We start from the raw sequence: 13,195 nt of genomic DNA, 5'->3' as shown, positions 1-13,195 counted from the left end.
CCAGGGTCACTACCCTTGATATCAGCAGATCTTTGATCGCGTGGGCTACTTGCATCACAGCAGCCCCCACAGTAGATTTGCCCACTTCTAATTGATTCCCAACTGACCGGTAGCTATCTGGCGTTGCAAGCTTCCACAGGGCTATCGCCACTCGCTTCTCAACTGTGAGGGCTGCTCTCATCTTGATATTCATGCGCCTCAGGGCAGGGGAAAGCAAGTCACAAAGTTCCATGAAAGTGCCCTTACGCATGCGAAAGTTTCGCAGCCACTGGGAATCGTCCCAGACCTGCAACACTATGCGGTCCCACCAGTCCGTGCTTGTTTCCCGAGCCCAGAATCAGCGTTCCACAGCATGAACCTGCCCCATTAGCACCATGATGCATGCATTGGCAGGGCCCATGCTTTCAGAGAAATCTGTGTCCATGTCCTGATCACTCACGTGACCGCGCTGACGTCACCTCCTCGCCCAGTATCGCTTTGCCGGTTCTGGTGCTGCATATACTGCTGGATAATGCGTGTGGTGTTTAATGTGCTCCTAATTGCCAAAGTGAGCTGAGCGGCCTCCATGCTTGCCTTGGTATGGCGTCCGCACAGAAAAAAGGCGCGGAACGATTGTCTGCCGTTGCTCTGACAGAGGGAGGGGCGACTGATGACATGGCTTACAGGGTTGGCTTCAGGGAGCTAAAAATCAACAAAGGGGGTGGCTTTACATCAAGGAGTATTTCAGGCAGGACTTCACGGAGGGTTCCAATAAGAAATGGTGCACCTAAGTTATTGTTCTTATTGGAATAAGGAGGTTAGCCTGGCCTCTGATTGATACATGGCTAGATTTACCTCGCTGCACCTTCTCTGTGAGTGACTGCAGCGTGACCTAGAGGAATGAGTCCCCTAGACGGGTGGGGGGGAAGCAAATGAGTACAAAACAAATCTGGTCTATTTCTTGTTTTGATCCACTCCATCTATCTTTTACATCTTTGGCTGGCAGCAGACGGTGCAGAAGGACTGCATGCCATCCACATCTCATGGCTGCTTGGCAGAAGATGATACAGTACGACTGCTAGCCATCCTCATCTCTTGCCTGCCTGGCAGAAGACTGTACAGTACGACTGCTAGCAATCCGTATCGCCTGCCTGCTCACCATAAGATGGTTCAATAGGACTGACTGCAGGACTAAAGAGAATGACCTGGTCAAGTCACTCCAAATTTAGTCCCTGCGCCCATGTCTGCCCAGGCGCTCCCAGCCGACGTGGCCAGGAGCACATCGGACACGACAAGGACGGTTACCAGTCGTACTGCACCATCTGCTGCCAGAAGGCAATGGGTTGCTGCTACTGTGTAGCAATGCCGTACCGCATCTGCCAGCGCCCAGGAGACATACGGTGACGGTTACCTGAGCGGGCTCCATGCTTGCCGTGGTATGGCGTCTGCACAGGTAACTCAGGAAAAAAGGCGCAAAACGATTGTCTGCCCTTGCTTTCACGGAGGGAGGGAGGAAAGGGGGGCCTGACGATACGTACCCAGAACCACCCACGACAATGTTTTAGCCCCATCAGGCATTGGGATCTCAACCCAGAATTCCAATACGCAGCGGAGACTGCGGGAACTGTGGGATAGCTATCCACAGTGCAACGCTCCAGAAGTCGACTCTAGCCTCGGTACTGTGGAAGCACTCTGCCGAGTTAATGCACTTAATGCACTTAGAGCATTTTCTGTGGGGACAGACACACACTCGAATATATAAAACCGATTTCTAAAAAAACGACTTCTATAAATTCAACCTTATTCCGTAGTGTAGACATACCCTTATAAACAGAATAAGTTATAACATTCACTGTCTTCATGAGTTAAGACTCTTTAGCTTAGGCTATGCCTTTGATTATTAGGGTGAATTAATAGTTACTTAATATAGGTAGGAGTACTTTCCATGAACTATATGAAAATATATTTATAAAAAGGAAAAGCAAATAAGTTTTTACAAGAGAAAAATGCTTGTGTGGATCTGGCTACTGGCATTAGAAACCTGAGATAGACACAACATGCTTTTATTTATTTGTTACCTGGTGTTGCATTAAAGCTGCAAATTTTACATGAAGATGTGCTGAGAACCAATATGTGGGTTGAAAGTGCTGCAGAAGCTCTGAAGCAGCAGGGCTTCCCAATGTATTGTTTTCCACTTCTTGGCGGAAGAAAGATTTCATTTTAAGAAGCTGTTTCTTGTTTCCATAGTGATATATACTTCTTGGCCAATCATGTGACATAAATATATCCATAGGATGCTTTAGCTATAAAGCAAAAAGTAAACATAGGAAAAGAACAGCACTTAAATGAATACTAATGAAGGGGGAGCATACTTGATTCTTTTTGTCTGACCAGAGCAGATTTTGACTGACAGTCTGACTTTCTAAACACTGAGGTTATACCACTGGATGCAATCTTCCAGAGTGCCACTGAGTTTGATCTTGCATTCTCTAAACTCTATGGTTTGTGTGCCACTTTCTTGCTTTCCTTGGGACAGGTAAGCCAGCATTTAGTGCACAGTATCGTTTTGATATCTCCCCTCAGAGGCAAATGTCAAGCAGTTATATGGACATAAGAATTTCTAAAATTATAGCCATATAATAAGTGCTATTTACAAAGCAAATTCACACAATAGAAAACGTTGGAAGAAAGTATCACTATGCTTGAATTCTAGTTATTACAACTATAAGTTAGTTGTATTCTATTGGCATACATTATCTTCTCTGAGCTGGCAAGCTACTTAAGCATGGGTGAGATTCCCTGTGTTACTCTCAATCACCATTTATGCTATTTTCTTGAAGTATTTTAGCTATCCCCTGCCTACAGGCACCCCCTGCCTACAGGCACTTCAATAGCTCTTTTAAAACTACATCATAATTTTTCCATCTCCAAGCTTGTGATTTTTCTAGCACCATGTTCAGAGATTTTCATAGTGCAACAGTGAAACTGAAGTAGGTCAGTTTCATTCTTCTGCAACTTGGGAAAGTTCTGAGCTGCAGCAGAAGCAGTCACTCATTCACTCTGGCTACATCTACGCTACAGACCCTATGTTGGCACAACTACGTTGGTATAGTCCCCTAGTGCTGAAAGGAAGAGTTCTGTCAGTATAGTAACATGACCTCCTAGGACATTAACTATGCCAACAGAAGCCCTCTTCTGTCTGCATAACTGTCTACACTGGAGCTTTTGTCAGCATAGCTATATAGCTAAGGTTGTGTTTTCATTTTGCTTTTTTTTAAAAAACAGCTCTGATCAACATAGCCATGCTGGTGTAAGTTTTAAATGTAGACCAGGCCTTTGAGTGGCTCTAGGAGGATTAGGTTAGAAGGCCAAGTATCAGAGGGGAAGCCGTGTTAGTCTGTACCCACAAAAACAAGGAGGAGTCCAGTGGCACCTTAAAGACTAACAGAATTATTTGGGCATAAGTTTTGTGGGTAAAAAACCCCACTTCTTCAGATGCATGAAGGCATGCATCTGAAGAAGTGGGGTTTTTTACCCACAAAACTTATGCCCAAATAATTCTGTTAGTCTTTAAGGTGCTACCAGATTCCTAGGTTAGGCGGGACCATTCTCACCCATCAGAGCCACCAGCAGTCTCTGAATGGGAACAAAGGAAAAGTATTCCTTTTATCTTCCAGGAGTCAGAGAGAGGTCTTTTGGGGAGTGACGGGGACCTCTCCCACTGCTGGAAAATCATGAAATGCAAAGTTATAGTGACATTTCCCAGACCACCTTAACTGTCTCTGAAGGGATGGCACTAGGAATTGAGAACGACAGTACCTTACTCAATTGAGTACCTTACTCAATCCCAACACAGTACATCTCTGCTAACAGTGCCAGGCTCTGCACCACTACAGATATAGCACTTCCTCGGCTTCCAACTGAAACCCACTGGTCTCTCTCAGACACTAAAACAAAACGTTAGCTACAGCCTCCAGCTTTCCCAATACACAACACACTGCACTCTTAACCCATGCACATAAGTCCCCTTGAATATTTGCTGATATTGCAGAGAATGTAATTAAGGATTTGCATCACCCTGTGAGGGACACCTGCGGGACGTGTTTCTTTATCAACTGAAGAAGGCAGTCTTGCGACAATGCAGAGATTAGTGACAAGGCCTGTAGAATTACCTTCTATTGTGAATAGCAGAAGCAAACTTTGATTGTGTCAATAGAAACAGATAATGTAAATTCAGATCAACATGCTCATCTCTAGATTAGTCTAATCTCATGCAAAATTATCTACCCTCTTCAAAAAAAAGCTTTACTCCCCACCTGTTTGAGTTTGAAGACTTCAATATTCCTCACATGGTACGCACTTCTTACGGTCTGCTGATTGTATGGAGGACACTCAAAATGACCTGAAACATACCAAGAAAAACAGGTCACACAAGAGACTGGGTTCTTAGAGGGAGAAAGGGGAATCAAATTGCAAGAGGTGAGCCTCGCTTGTGGTGTTCAGAGCATAAGTGGGGGAATAAAGCCTTGAGACTTTGCAGCTCTGAAATTCAAGTTGAGTCTTTTGATATTTCTATATAAATGCCAACTTACATAATCAATTTTATAGGTAAAAGAAACAGACTGACACTATTAACTAAAGAATGCTGCCAAAGAAACGTTAGGATGATTGCTACAAAGACTTGTACATCCACGGGGAGCTCTTTTTCTGGTGTCAATGACTGTTTTCAGCTTGAAGAGTTGGTGCCATGTCTGCGCATAGACATATGGACTCAACAGTGGAAATCTGTTCACAGGCAACTTTGGAGAACCTGTAAATTCTCCAACACACACACTATAAATAAAACACCTAATAAAAAAAGAGTATGGAATCTTAATTGCAAGATGTTTCTGAATGTATATGTTAATAAAAAGTCAAAGTTACAAAAAATATTACCTTTTTTATAATCATGAGATTTGAAAATGCCAGAAATTCCACCAATTCTTACACCACGATATTTTACTACTCCTGCATAACCTAGAATGACAAGAGATTAAAATAAAATTCTCTGCATATCAGCAAAACAGGGAGCTTTTAGGAATTGTAATCTAGTCTGTTCAACTTTAACATAATGTGCATTAGGTACAAAAGAATTGATTCAGATAAAATAACTCATCCAGAACTATAGTTCAAATGAGTTGCATTTTAGAAAATGTTCACTTGCCTCTGCACTACTTCCAATCCCGGACAAAACCTATTATTGTAGAAAGCAATTTTTGTATTTCTAACCTGCCCAAAACAAATGAAGTCATTCATATTGCAGCACCACACATTTTCATGATTCTTTACAAATAAAATAAAACTAAGTCTTACAATTTAAGACTGACAAGAATAAAAGCACAAGAAAAGTCAGTCATCTGGGGATAACTGAAGATGAAAAGCAAGGATTGATTGAAGATGTGAATTTTAAAGAGAAATTCGAAGGATAAGAAGTATTTGGCAGAAGCAAACATGGAGACTTTCAGTCATGAAAGATGACCAAAAAAATAAGATGAAAAGAAGGGAGCAGTAAAGAGAAATATTTCAGAAGTGAGATGAGATTTAGGAGGGGGAGAATTATAAGAACGGCCATACTTAGACCATCAAGCCCAGCATCCTGTCTTCCAACAGTGGGGTTGCTTTCCATGACCATCTTGGCTAATAGCCATTGGTGGACCTATCCTCCATGGTGTTATCTAATTCTCTTTTGAACCCCATTATAATTTTGGCTTCACAACATCCCCTGGCAACAAGTGTTCTCCCCCCCCCCCCCCTTTAGTGCCTAAAACTAAAGGATTATAATAAAGGATTGACTGGCAGCATAGTATTTTGGGTAAGATCCACACCTATACTGATCTGGTAATGTGGCTGACCCTTTGGGGTCAGAAAAACATTTTGTACATGTGAGCAGTTTTGATTTATTTTTTTTTTCCCCTAAATAACTTTTCACAGTACTGGACCTAAGTGCTGACTGGGAGCCAGAAAATAGAAATGCAATAAAGGGGGCAGCGTGATTTCTTTTTTGCTTCTTGATAACCAGTGGGGGAAATCAGAAGCACAGTTTAACAAATAAATGGACACAAATCAGACATCAAGAACTATAACATCCAAAAACAAATCGGAGAACACTTTGCTCTCCCTGGACTCTCAATAACAGACTTAAAAGTGGCAATTCTTCAACAACAAAAATTCAAACAGACTCCAACGAGAAACTGCCGAACTGGAATTAATTTGCAAAATGGACACCATCAAATTAGGCTTGAATAAAGACTGGGAGTGGATGGGTCACTACAAAAAACTAATTTCCCCATATTAATTTCCCCCTACTGTTACGCACACCTTCTTGTCCATTGTTTGAAATGAGCCACCCTGATTACATTGGCCTCATTACCACTAAAAAAGTGATTTTTTCCTCCCTTGGAATTCTACTGTTGAGAATAGCCCACTTACACTTTAACTGAATTGTCTCATTAGCACTGACCCCCGCACTTGGTAAGGCAACTCCCATCTTTTCATGTGCAGTGTATATATACCTGCCAACGATATTTTCCACTCCATGCATCTGATGAAGTGAGTTTTAGCCTACGAAAGCTTATGCCGAAATAAATTTGTTTGTGTCTAAGGTGCCACAAGTACTCCTCGTTGTTTTAACTTCAGTGTTACCCACCAGTCTGGGAGTATCTGCTCTCGCTTTTGCAGCCTGCCCTGACCTTAGCATTTCCAGTGAGGGTTGCCCCAGGCACCACAGATCACATTGTTGTAGTTAAACAATGGAGGAGGTATAGCTCAGTGGTTTGCACATTGGCCTGTAAACCCAGGGTTGAGAGTTCAATCCTTGAGGGGGCCATTTAGGGATCTGGGGCAAAAATTGGGGATTGGTCCTTCTTTGAGCAGGGGGTTAGACTAGATGACCTCCTAAGGTCCCTTCCAACCCTGATATTCTATGAACCAGATCATTTGGGTTTTGGATCAGAACCCCAAGCTATTTCAAGTTTGAAATTTAAAACTGAGCGTGCCAAAGGTTAAAGTTAGTCACAATGAGCGATTCACAGTCAAAACTGCAAGCCCTGAGAGAGAGCCACTGTCTTCAGCATGAGAGAGAAATGGCAGAACTTCAAATGCAAGAGAAGCAAGCCTTGGCCCAGCTGGAAAAAGAAGCTGAGAAACGAGCCAGGTGAGCTGAGGAAAGAACCAAGCAAGCTGGAGAGAGAGAGAAAAATCTCACAGGAGGCAAATGGATCTGCTGCAAGCTGATACCAATGTTGCCAGACTTAAACTCCAAATCAAAATAATGAAGAACAGCAGGTACTGTGTTATCCTGGAAGCTCAGCTCCTCTCTACAGCAATGATGGAGATAGAGTCTGTTCAGTTTATAAGAATGTTGGTATGTTGTTTAATAATGATGTGGTAACTGGGTTATGACATTACCCTGATTAACATAGTCCCAGATAAAGTATGAATGTGAATTCTCTGTATGTTGTCTATAACAGGGAGATTTGTAAGGAGGGGTTTGACTAGAAGCAGTTGCATGTGTTTAACAAGGTATGCTGTAGCAAGGAAGAGAGTCTCTCTAGCCTTGGGACTGGAAAACAGCTGTTTGTCTAGACAGAAAAGCAGTTTATCCGGTGAAGAAATTTCTGAATGTGTAATATCTCAGAAGTGAATCTAGAGTTAAATGAAGCACAGAAAGAAGCTCAGGAAAATTTTTCTTTAGAGAAAGTTAGAGTTGATGTCAGTTTGAAGCCCTAACTGAGGGAGGAAAGGGTAGATTTCTGGTGGGTGATGGATTACTGGCAACTGAAGTTTGTAAAAGTGAGACTGAACAAAGTAAAAATGATTTGCTTAGAGTAGCTCAGTATGATGAACCACTGTTTGTAGAAAGCAACAGTTTATCTGTTGAAGGAAAAACTGTTTCCAACTGTTTGTCTGTTGCAAATAGCAGTGTGCCTAACGAAGGAGAACTGTGGAGCAGACAGAAGGTGCCCGTCAGCCTATGATGGTTGAGGATATTTCATTTAACCCAGAGTGATTCGGGACTTGACTAAAACCCAAGAAGGAAGTGTTCCTAAGCTTGTGTGTGGTAAACTGCATTTTGCCAGTGAGGAAAGCTGCTTAGGGAAAAAGTGCCTTTAACCATGGAGTTTAGCAGCTTGCCTAAAAGGAGGTTATGTGAAAGTCCTCTTAATACACCCAGAATCACCTCTGGAATAAGTGAAACTCAGAGGGAGTTTGTTGTGGCTCCACAGAGCAATGCTTTTGTGGAGAAAAAGGGGGAAAAAGAAAAAAAAAAAAAAGATTCCTGAAGAGAAAAATCTTCATGGTAGTTTTTGCAAGCTATTTGCTGCAACTGATGGGTGTGGAAGTGATTTGATTGAGTTACCTCAGGGTGAATCACTGCATAGAGAAAGTAGCAAAGAGTCCTGTGGCACCTTATAGACTAACAGACATATTGGAGCATAAGCTTTCATGGCTGAATACCCATTTCGTCGGATGCATGTCAAGGAAATTTTCAGAGGCAGGTATAAATATGCAAGCAAGAATCAGGCTAGAGATAACGAGGTTAGTTCAATCAGGGAGGGTGAGGCCCTCTTCTAGCAGTTGAGGTGTGAACACCAAGGGAGGAGAACCTGCTTTTGTAGTTGGCTAGCCATTCACAGTCTTTGTTTAATTACAAGGGATACTTGTAAGCAATTGTGAAACTTGGCACAGCAGAGAAACCTTTACAAATTTACAAAAAGAAAAGGAGTACTGGCACCTTAGAGACTAACCAATTTATTTGAGCATAAGCTTTCGTGAGCTACAGCTCACTTCATCAGATGCATACGATGCATCCGATTAAGTGAGCTGTAGCTCACGAAAGCTTATGCTCAAATAAATTGGTTAGTCTCTAAGGTGCCAGAAGTACTCCTTTTCTTTTTGCGAATACAGACTAACATGGCTGTTACTCTGAAATCTTTACAAATTTAGTCTGCTGTATAGAAAGGGAAACTGAGGCACGCCACCACATTGGTATTTAGCCATGACAGCAAGGTGATTACACCCTTGAAAGCAGTAAGGTCTATATTAGAGTATTATCAGATGAGAAAGTCTTTCAGAGAATGAAAGAAGCTTTATAGCAAAAAAGCCTGATCTAATCAAACCTAATTTTGATAAACTATTTCTGTTATACAGTGATACTTCTGAGATTGGGTTAGAAGCTGTAGTGACATATAACCAAGAATGAAAAACTCTTATGATGCATTCAGCAGTGTCTAGGGACACCCCTTTCTGCATCAATTTTGCATGGGGGGGTGTGACTCTGTATGGAATCTGGGGGACACTTGAAGATATTATAAATATTAATATTGCAAAATTGAAATGAGTTGTGCCAGATATGCCAGGTAAGATCTCTGCAAAAATGTTACAATTTGCCTAATATCACCTTTGTATTATGGGTTATAGATATGTATGTGTGTGTGTCTTAGAAAACTTGTGCTATGCTTCTGCGTGACACCCCCAGACAGTTTGGCATCAGCACAGCCTAGTCTGTTTGATGGCCCATTAAGGACCATACAACTGACCCATTGAGAGAAGGCAAGGGATACACCTTATGACTCATCATAAAGCATTAGGGGCATGCTTAGGGACAGAAAAGGCTTCCAAGCCATATGCTAGGCAGCTTGTGTTTGAAACAGAGGAAGCACAAGCCGAATGGCAAAAGACTATAAAAGGCGGCTGCATCTTCTCCATTTTACCTTCAATCCTGCTTCTTACCTCTGGAGGAACTTTGCTACAAACTAAAGCTCTGAACAAAGGACTGAATGACCCATCCAAGCTGTGGATGTATTCCAGAGGGACTTTCAAACCAGCAAACTCACCAATACTGCTAGGAATCTGATGGACTTTGAAGTCTTTGTGTGTATGTGTGTGTGTGACTGCTTTACCATTTAACATCTCTCTTCTTGGTCTCTTTTTCTTTATAATAAACCTTTAGACACTAAAGGGTTGGCTGGCAGAGTGGTATTTTGGGTAAGATCCAAACCTATACTGATCTGGTGACGTAGCTGACCCTTTGGGGTCAGAAGAGTATTTAGTATACTGAGCAGTTTTTTAAATAACTTCTCACTGTACTGGACCTATGTGCTGACTGGGAACCCAAGGACTGGAATGCAATAAAGGGGGCTGTGTGATTTCTTTTTTGCTCCTTGATAACTAGTGTGGTGGATCAGCAGCGGTTTGTGACTGGTTGGAGAGTTTAACTTTAGTGTTACACGCTAGACTTGGGAGTATCTGCTCTTCCTTTTGCAGCCTGCCCTGACCTTAGCATTTCCAGTGAGGGCTGCCCCAGGCTCAACCCAGTCACAGGAAGTTCCACAGGTTGACTCTGCATTGTGTGAAGAAGTACTACCTTATGTTTGTTTTAAGTCTGCTTCCTATTAATTTCATTGGGTGACCGAGTCTTCTGTTACGCAAAGGTGTAAATAATACTTCCTTATATACTTTTGCCACACCATTCATGATTTTATAGACCTTTATCAAATCATCTCCCTTAGCCATCTCTCTTTTTTAATGCAAAATAAGGTCTTGTAGATAAAAGCAAAGAACCTAAACTTAAACCAGAAAACAGTAAGGCCAATTTAGTGACAGGAGCAGGAGAGAAAGGTCATTAGCAGTGGCATGTCCAATTGACTGGAATGGAAATGGACTGGAACAAAAACAGGACAGCAGTAAGGGGACCAGCAGTGGGTTCCATTAATTGTAAAAAGTTACCAAGGCACAGGGAAGGGTGTTAGGAGTAGTAGGGATAATAAAGAAGCTAGTTTGGGCAATATTAGAGAGAAACCACCAACAAGAAACAAAATAAGAAAAAAGATCAGAGATAATACTCAGGTTGTGGTCCTGGGAAATAGAAAAGATAAGCAAAGATAAAAGAATGTAGCATGAGTAAAGAGATTAAGAAGAAAGATTAAATTCAGTTGCAGAGAGAGTTTGTTATGATGGCTGGTCATCTACCCCTTATCCCATCAATTTGTTAGATCATCATGCAAGCATAGCCATCTTCAATTGTACAAGACAGCACTGAAGTCCACCTGCTTACCATCTTCTTTGATGCAATCCATCCATTTGCAGGTCATGCAACAGGAAATTTCAGAGCCAATTTGAAATCAAAGATTGGATAGAAAGGGTGAGATGGAGGGTAGAGAGAAAAACTGGCAAATCCGTAGCATAATTTAAAACACTGGCCCTTGGAGAATACAGAAAGAAACCAAAAACAGAACCCAGAAGTACTGAAGTCACTAAAAGCAAAGACTCAGGCTCACGAGATCACCCAGCCAAAGTCATTTTACTATATTCTGCTAATCTTCAACTGAGCATCTGAAGCAAAACTGAATCCTCCTGAGCTTTTCCCAATGCTATATAGCCAGTACTCCAAAACCAAAATCCAAAACAGTAATATGCATCTCAACCTAGTCAGAAATCTAAGAGTTTATAGAAATTACCTCAATATTTAACCCCTGGAAGTTCAAGCCCATATTTATAATTAAATCTGTAAAAATCAAAGAATTAAATGACATTCCATACCAAGGTAATATATGTTTGGTGCCACCCATCCTCCATATGGCAATTCCTGCAAGTGATTTGAGGCTTCATGATTACCCCCGATAAAGATCGTGAGAACAGGAGCCTTCTTCTCTCCTGAATAATACCTATTCCAGAAACAAAAAACAACATCTTAACAATACACAAGCGATATTTCAAGATGTTTACATGCATAAGCAGCAGAAAAGATTGGGCCTATACAAATCTACATGCAAAAATGTTGGGACTTTTAAGTTTTTGAAAGGATAGATTTTTACAGCCCCAAACTAGCAGACAATGCTAGTATCAGACACACAACCTATTTTGTTCAAAGATAGGCCCAATTTATTCTGTTTAACAGGCCACCAGGTGTCCACAGAAACACTGAAAACATCCGATGAAGTGAGCTGTAGCTCACAAAAGCTTATGCTCAAATAAATTGGTTAGTCTCTAAGGTGCCACAAGTCCTCCTTTTCTTTTTGCGATACAGACTAACACGGCTGTTACTCTGAAAACTGAAAACAAAGCTACTGGTAGTATTTGTATATAAAAACGACAGTGCTCAGTTTCGGGCTGCGTTTCAGTTCAGGGGGACCCCGCCTTCTCCAGACCGCTGCAGAATCCCGTAGGGACGAGGAGGGGGTCGAGACCCTGAGGAGAAAGGGGAGGCCCGGGCCTGGAGGCAGCGGCCGTTCGCGTTCGTGGGGGGTGGGGCGATTCGAGCTCCAGGTACCCAGCGAGTCTGGGGAGAGGGCGCAGCCTCCCCCCGCTGTCACACACGGCGGCGCAGGGATCTGACGCGACGGCGGACGGGGAGGAGAAGTTCCCGGTGCCGCATCTGTCAGCGCTCTGCTCCCCACGGCAACGGAGGCGCCCAAAGCGGGCGCTGGGGGTCTGCAGGGCGAGCGGCCAGGCCCGACGCTCACCGGTAGAAGGTCTGCATGTGGCGGTACTTGGCCGACACGGCCATGCAGCGTAGATCCGCCTCATTGCGCACGGCCTGGAAGTCGCCGCAGCACAGCAGCAGGTCGATACGCACGTTGTGCCGCCGCTGCAGCAGCTCCAACGTCTCGTAGAGCTTGTCCAGCTCGCCATGGCAGCAGCCGGCCACCGCCACCTTCATCCCGCCGCACGGCGCCTGCTTAATGCGTCACCATCCCCCGAGCGCTCGCCGGATCCCGTCCGAGTGCGCCTGCGCATCAGCTCTCTCCCCCACGCCCGGCTGTGGGTGGGCTGCGGCCCGCGCTAGCGCCCGGCCCGCGCGCTCCCGGACCACAATCGGAGCGTGCACGCGCGTCTGTGCGCGCACTTGCCGCCGTGGGCTTGGCGCAAAATCCGGGCTGTGTGCGTGCCTGGTCACGTGCATGCTGTGCGCGCGAGTTGCATGCTCTTGGGTTTGGGAGTGTGCGTTCACTTGAGTGGCCACTATGTATCCATTGCGTGAACATGTGCGTAATGGCGCCCCACAAGGGCGTTATGCTGTGAGTCTTACAGTAGCTGCCCGCTCTGTGGGAGCTGTCGGCAGCAGCTACCAGTATCCGTCCAGCTCCATGTGGGCAGTTCACCGAACAGTCAGCCTTTTTCTTCAAGTTAGCAGAGGACTCAGCGAGTTCTGAAAAACCATTAGCAATATCTCCTT

The 13,195-nt window shown here is 43.6% G+C and overlaps 1 protein-coding gene across 1 annotated transcript in view; it reads right to left on the bottom strand.

Annotated features, from left to right (window-relative positions):
• DBR1 (debranching RNA lariats 1) overlaps window positions 1-12,815 on the bottom strand; it is a 29,343-nt gene extending 16,528 nt beyond the window's left edge. The window contains exons 1-5 of the mRNA XM_084638905.1: window positions 12,483-12,815; window positions 11,560-11,684; window positions 4,915-4,995; window positions 4,296-4,381; window positions 2,058-2,282 (exon numbers count right to left, since the gene is read on the bottom strand). Coding sequence (XP_084495031.1) covers window positions 2,058-2,282; window positions 4,296-4,381; window positions 4,915-4,995; window positions 11,560-11,684; window positions 12,483-12,679 — 714 coding nt within the window. The 5' untranslated portion in view covers window positions 12,680-12,815. The remainder of the gene's footprint in view (window positions 1-2,057; window positions 2,283-4,295; window positions 4,382-4,914; window positions 4,996-11,559; window positions 11,685-12,482) is intronic.
• Window positions 12,816-13,195: the final 380 nt, after the last annotated feature.

This window comes from Lepidochelys olivacea (assembly GCF_965140295.1).
Source record: "Lepidochelys olivacea isolate rLepOli2 genome assembly, chromosome: 9".
In the NCBI taxonomy this organism is placed as follows: domain Eukaryota; kingdom Metazoa; phylum Chordata; order Testudines; family Cheloniidae; genus Lepidochelys; species Lepidochelys olivacea.
This window is presented reverse-complemented; position numbering and strand designations above follow the sequence as displayed.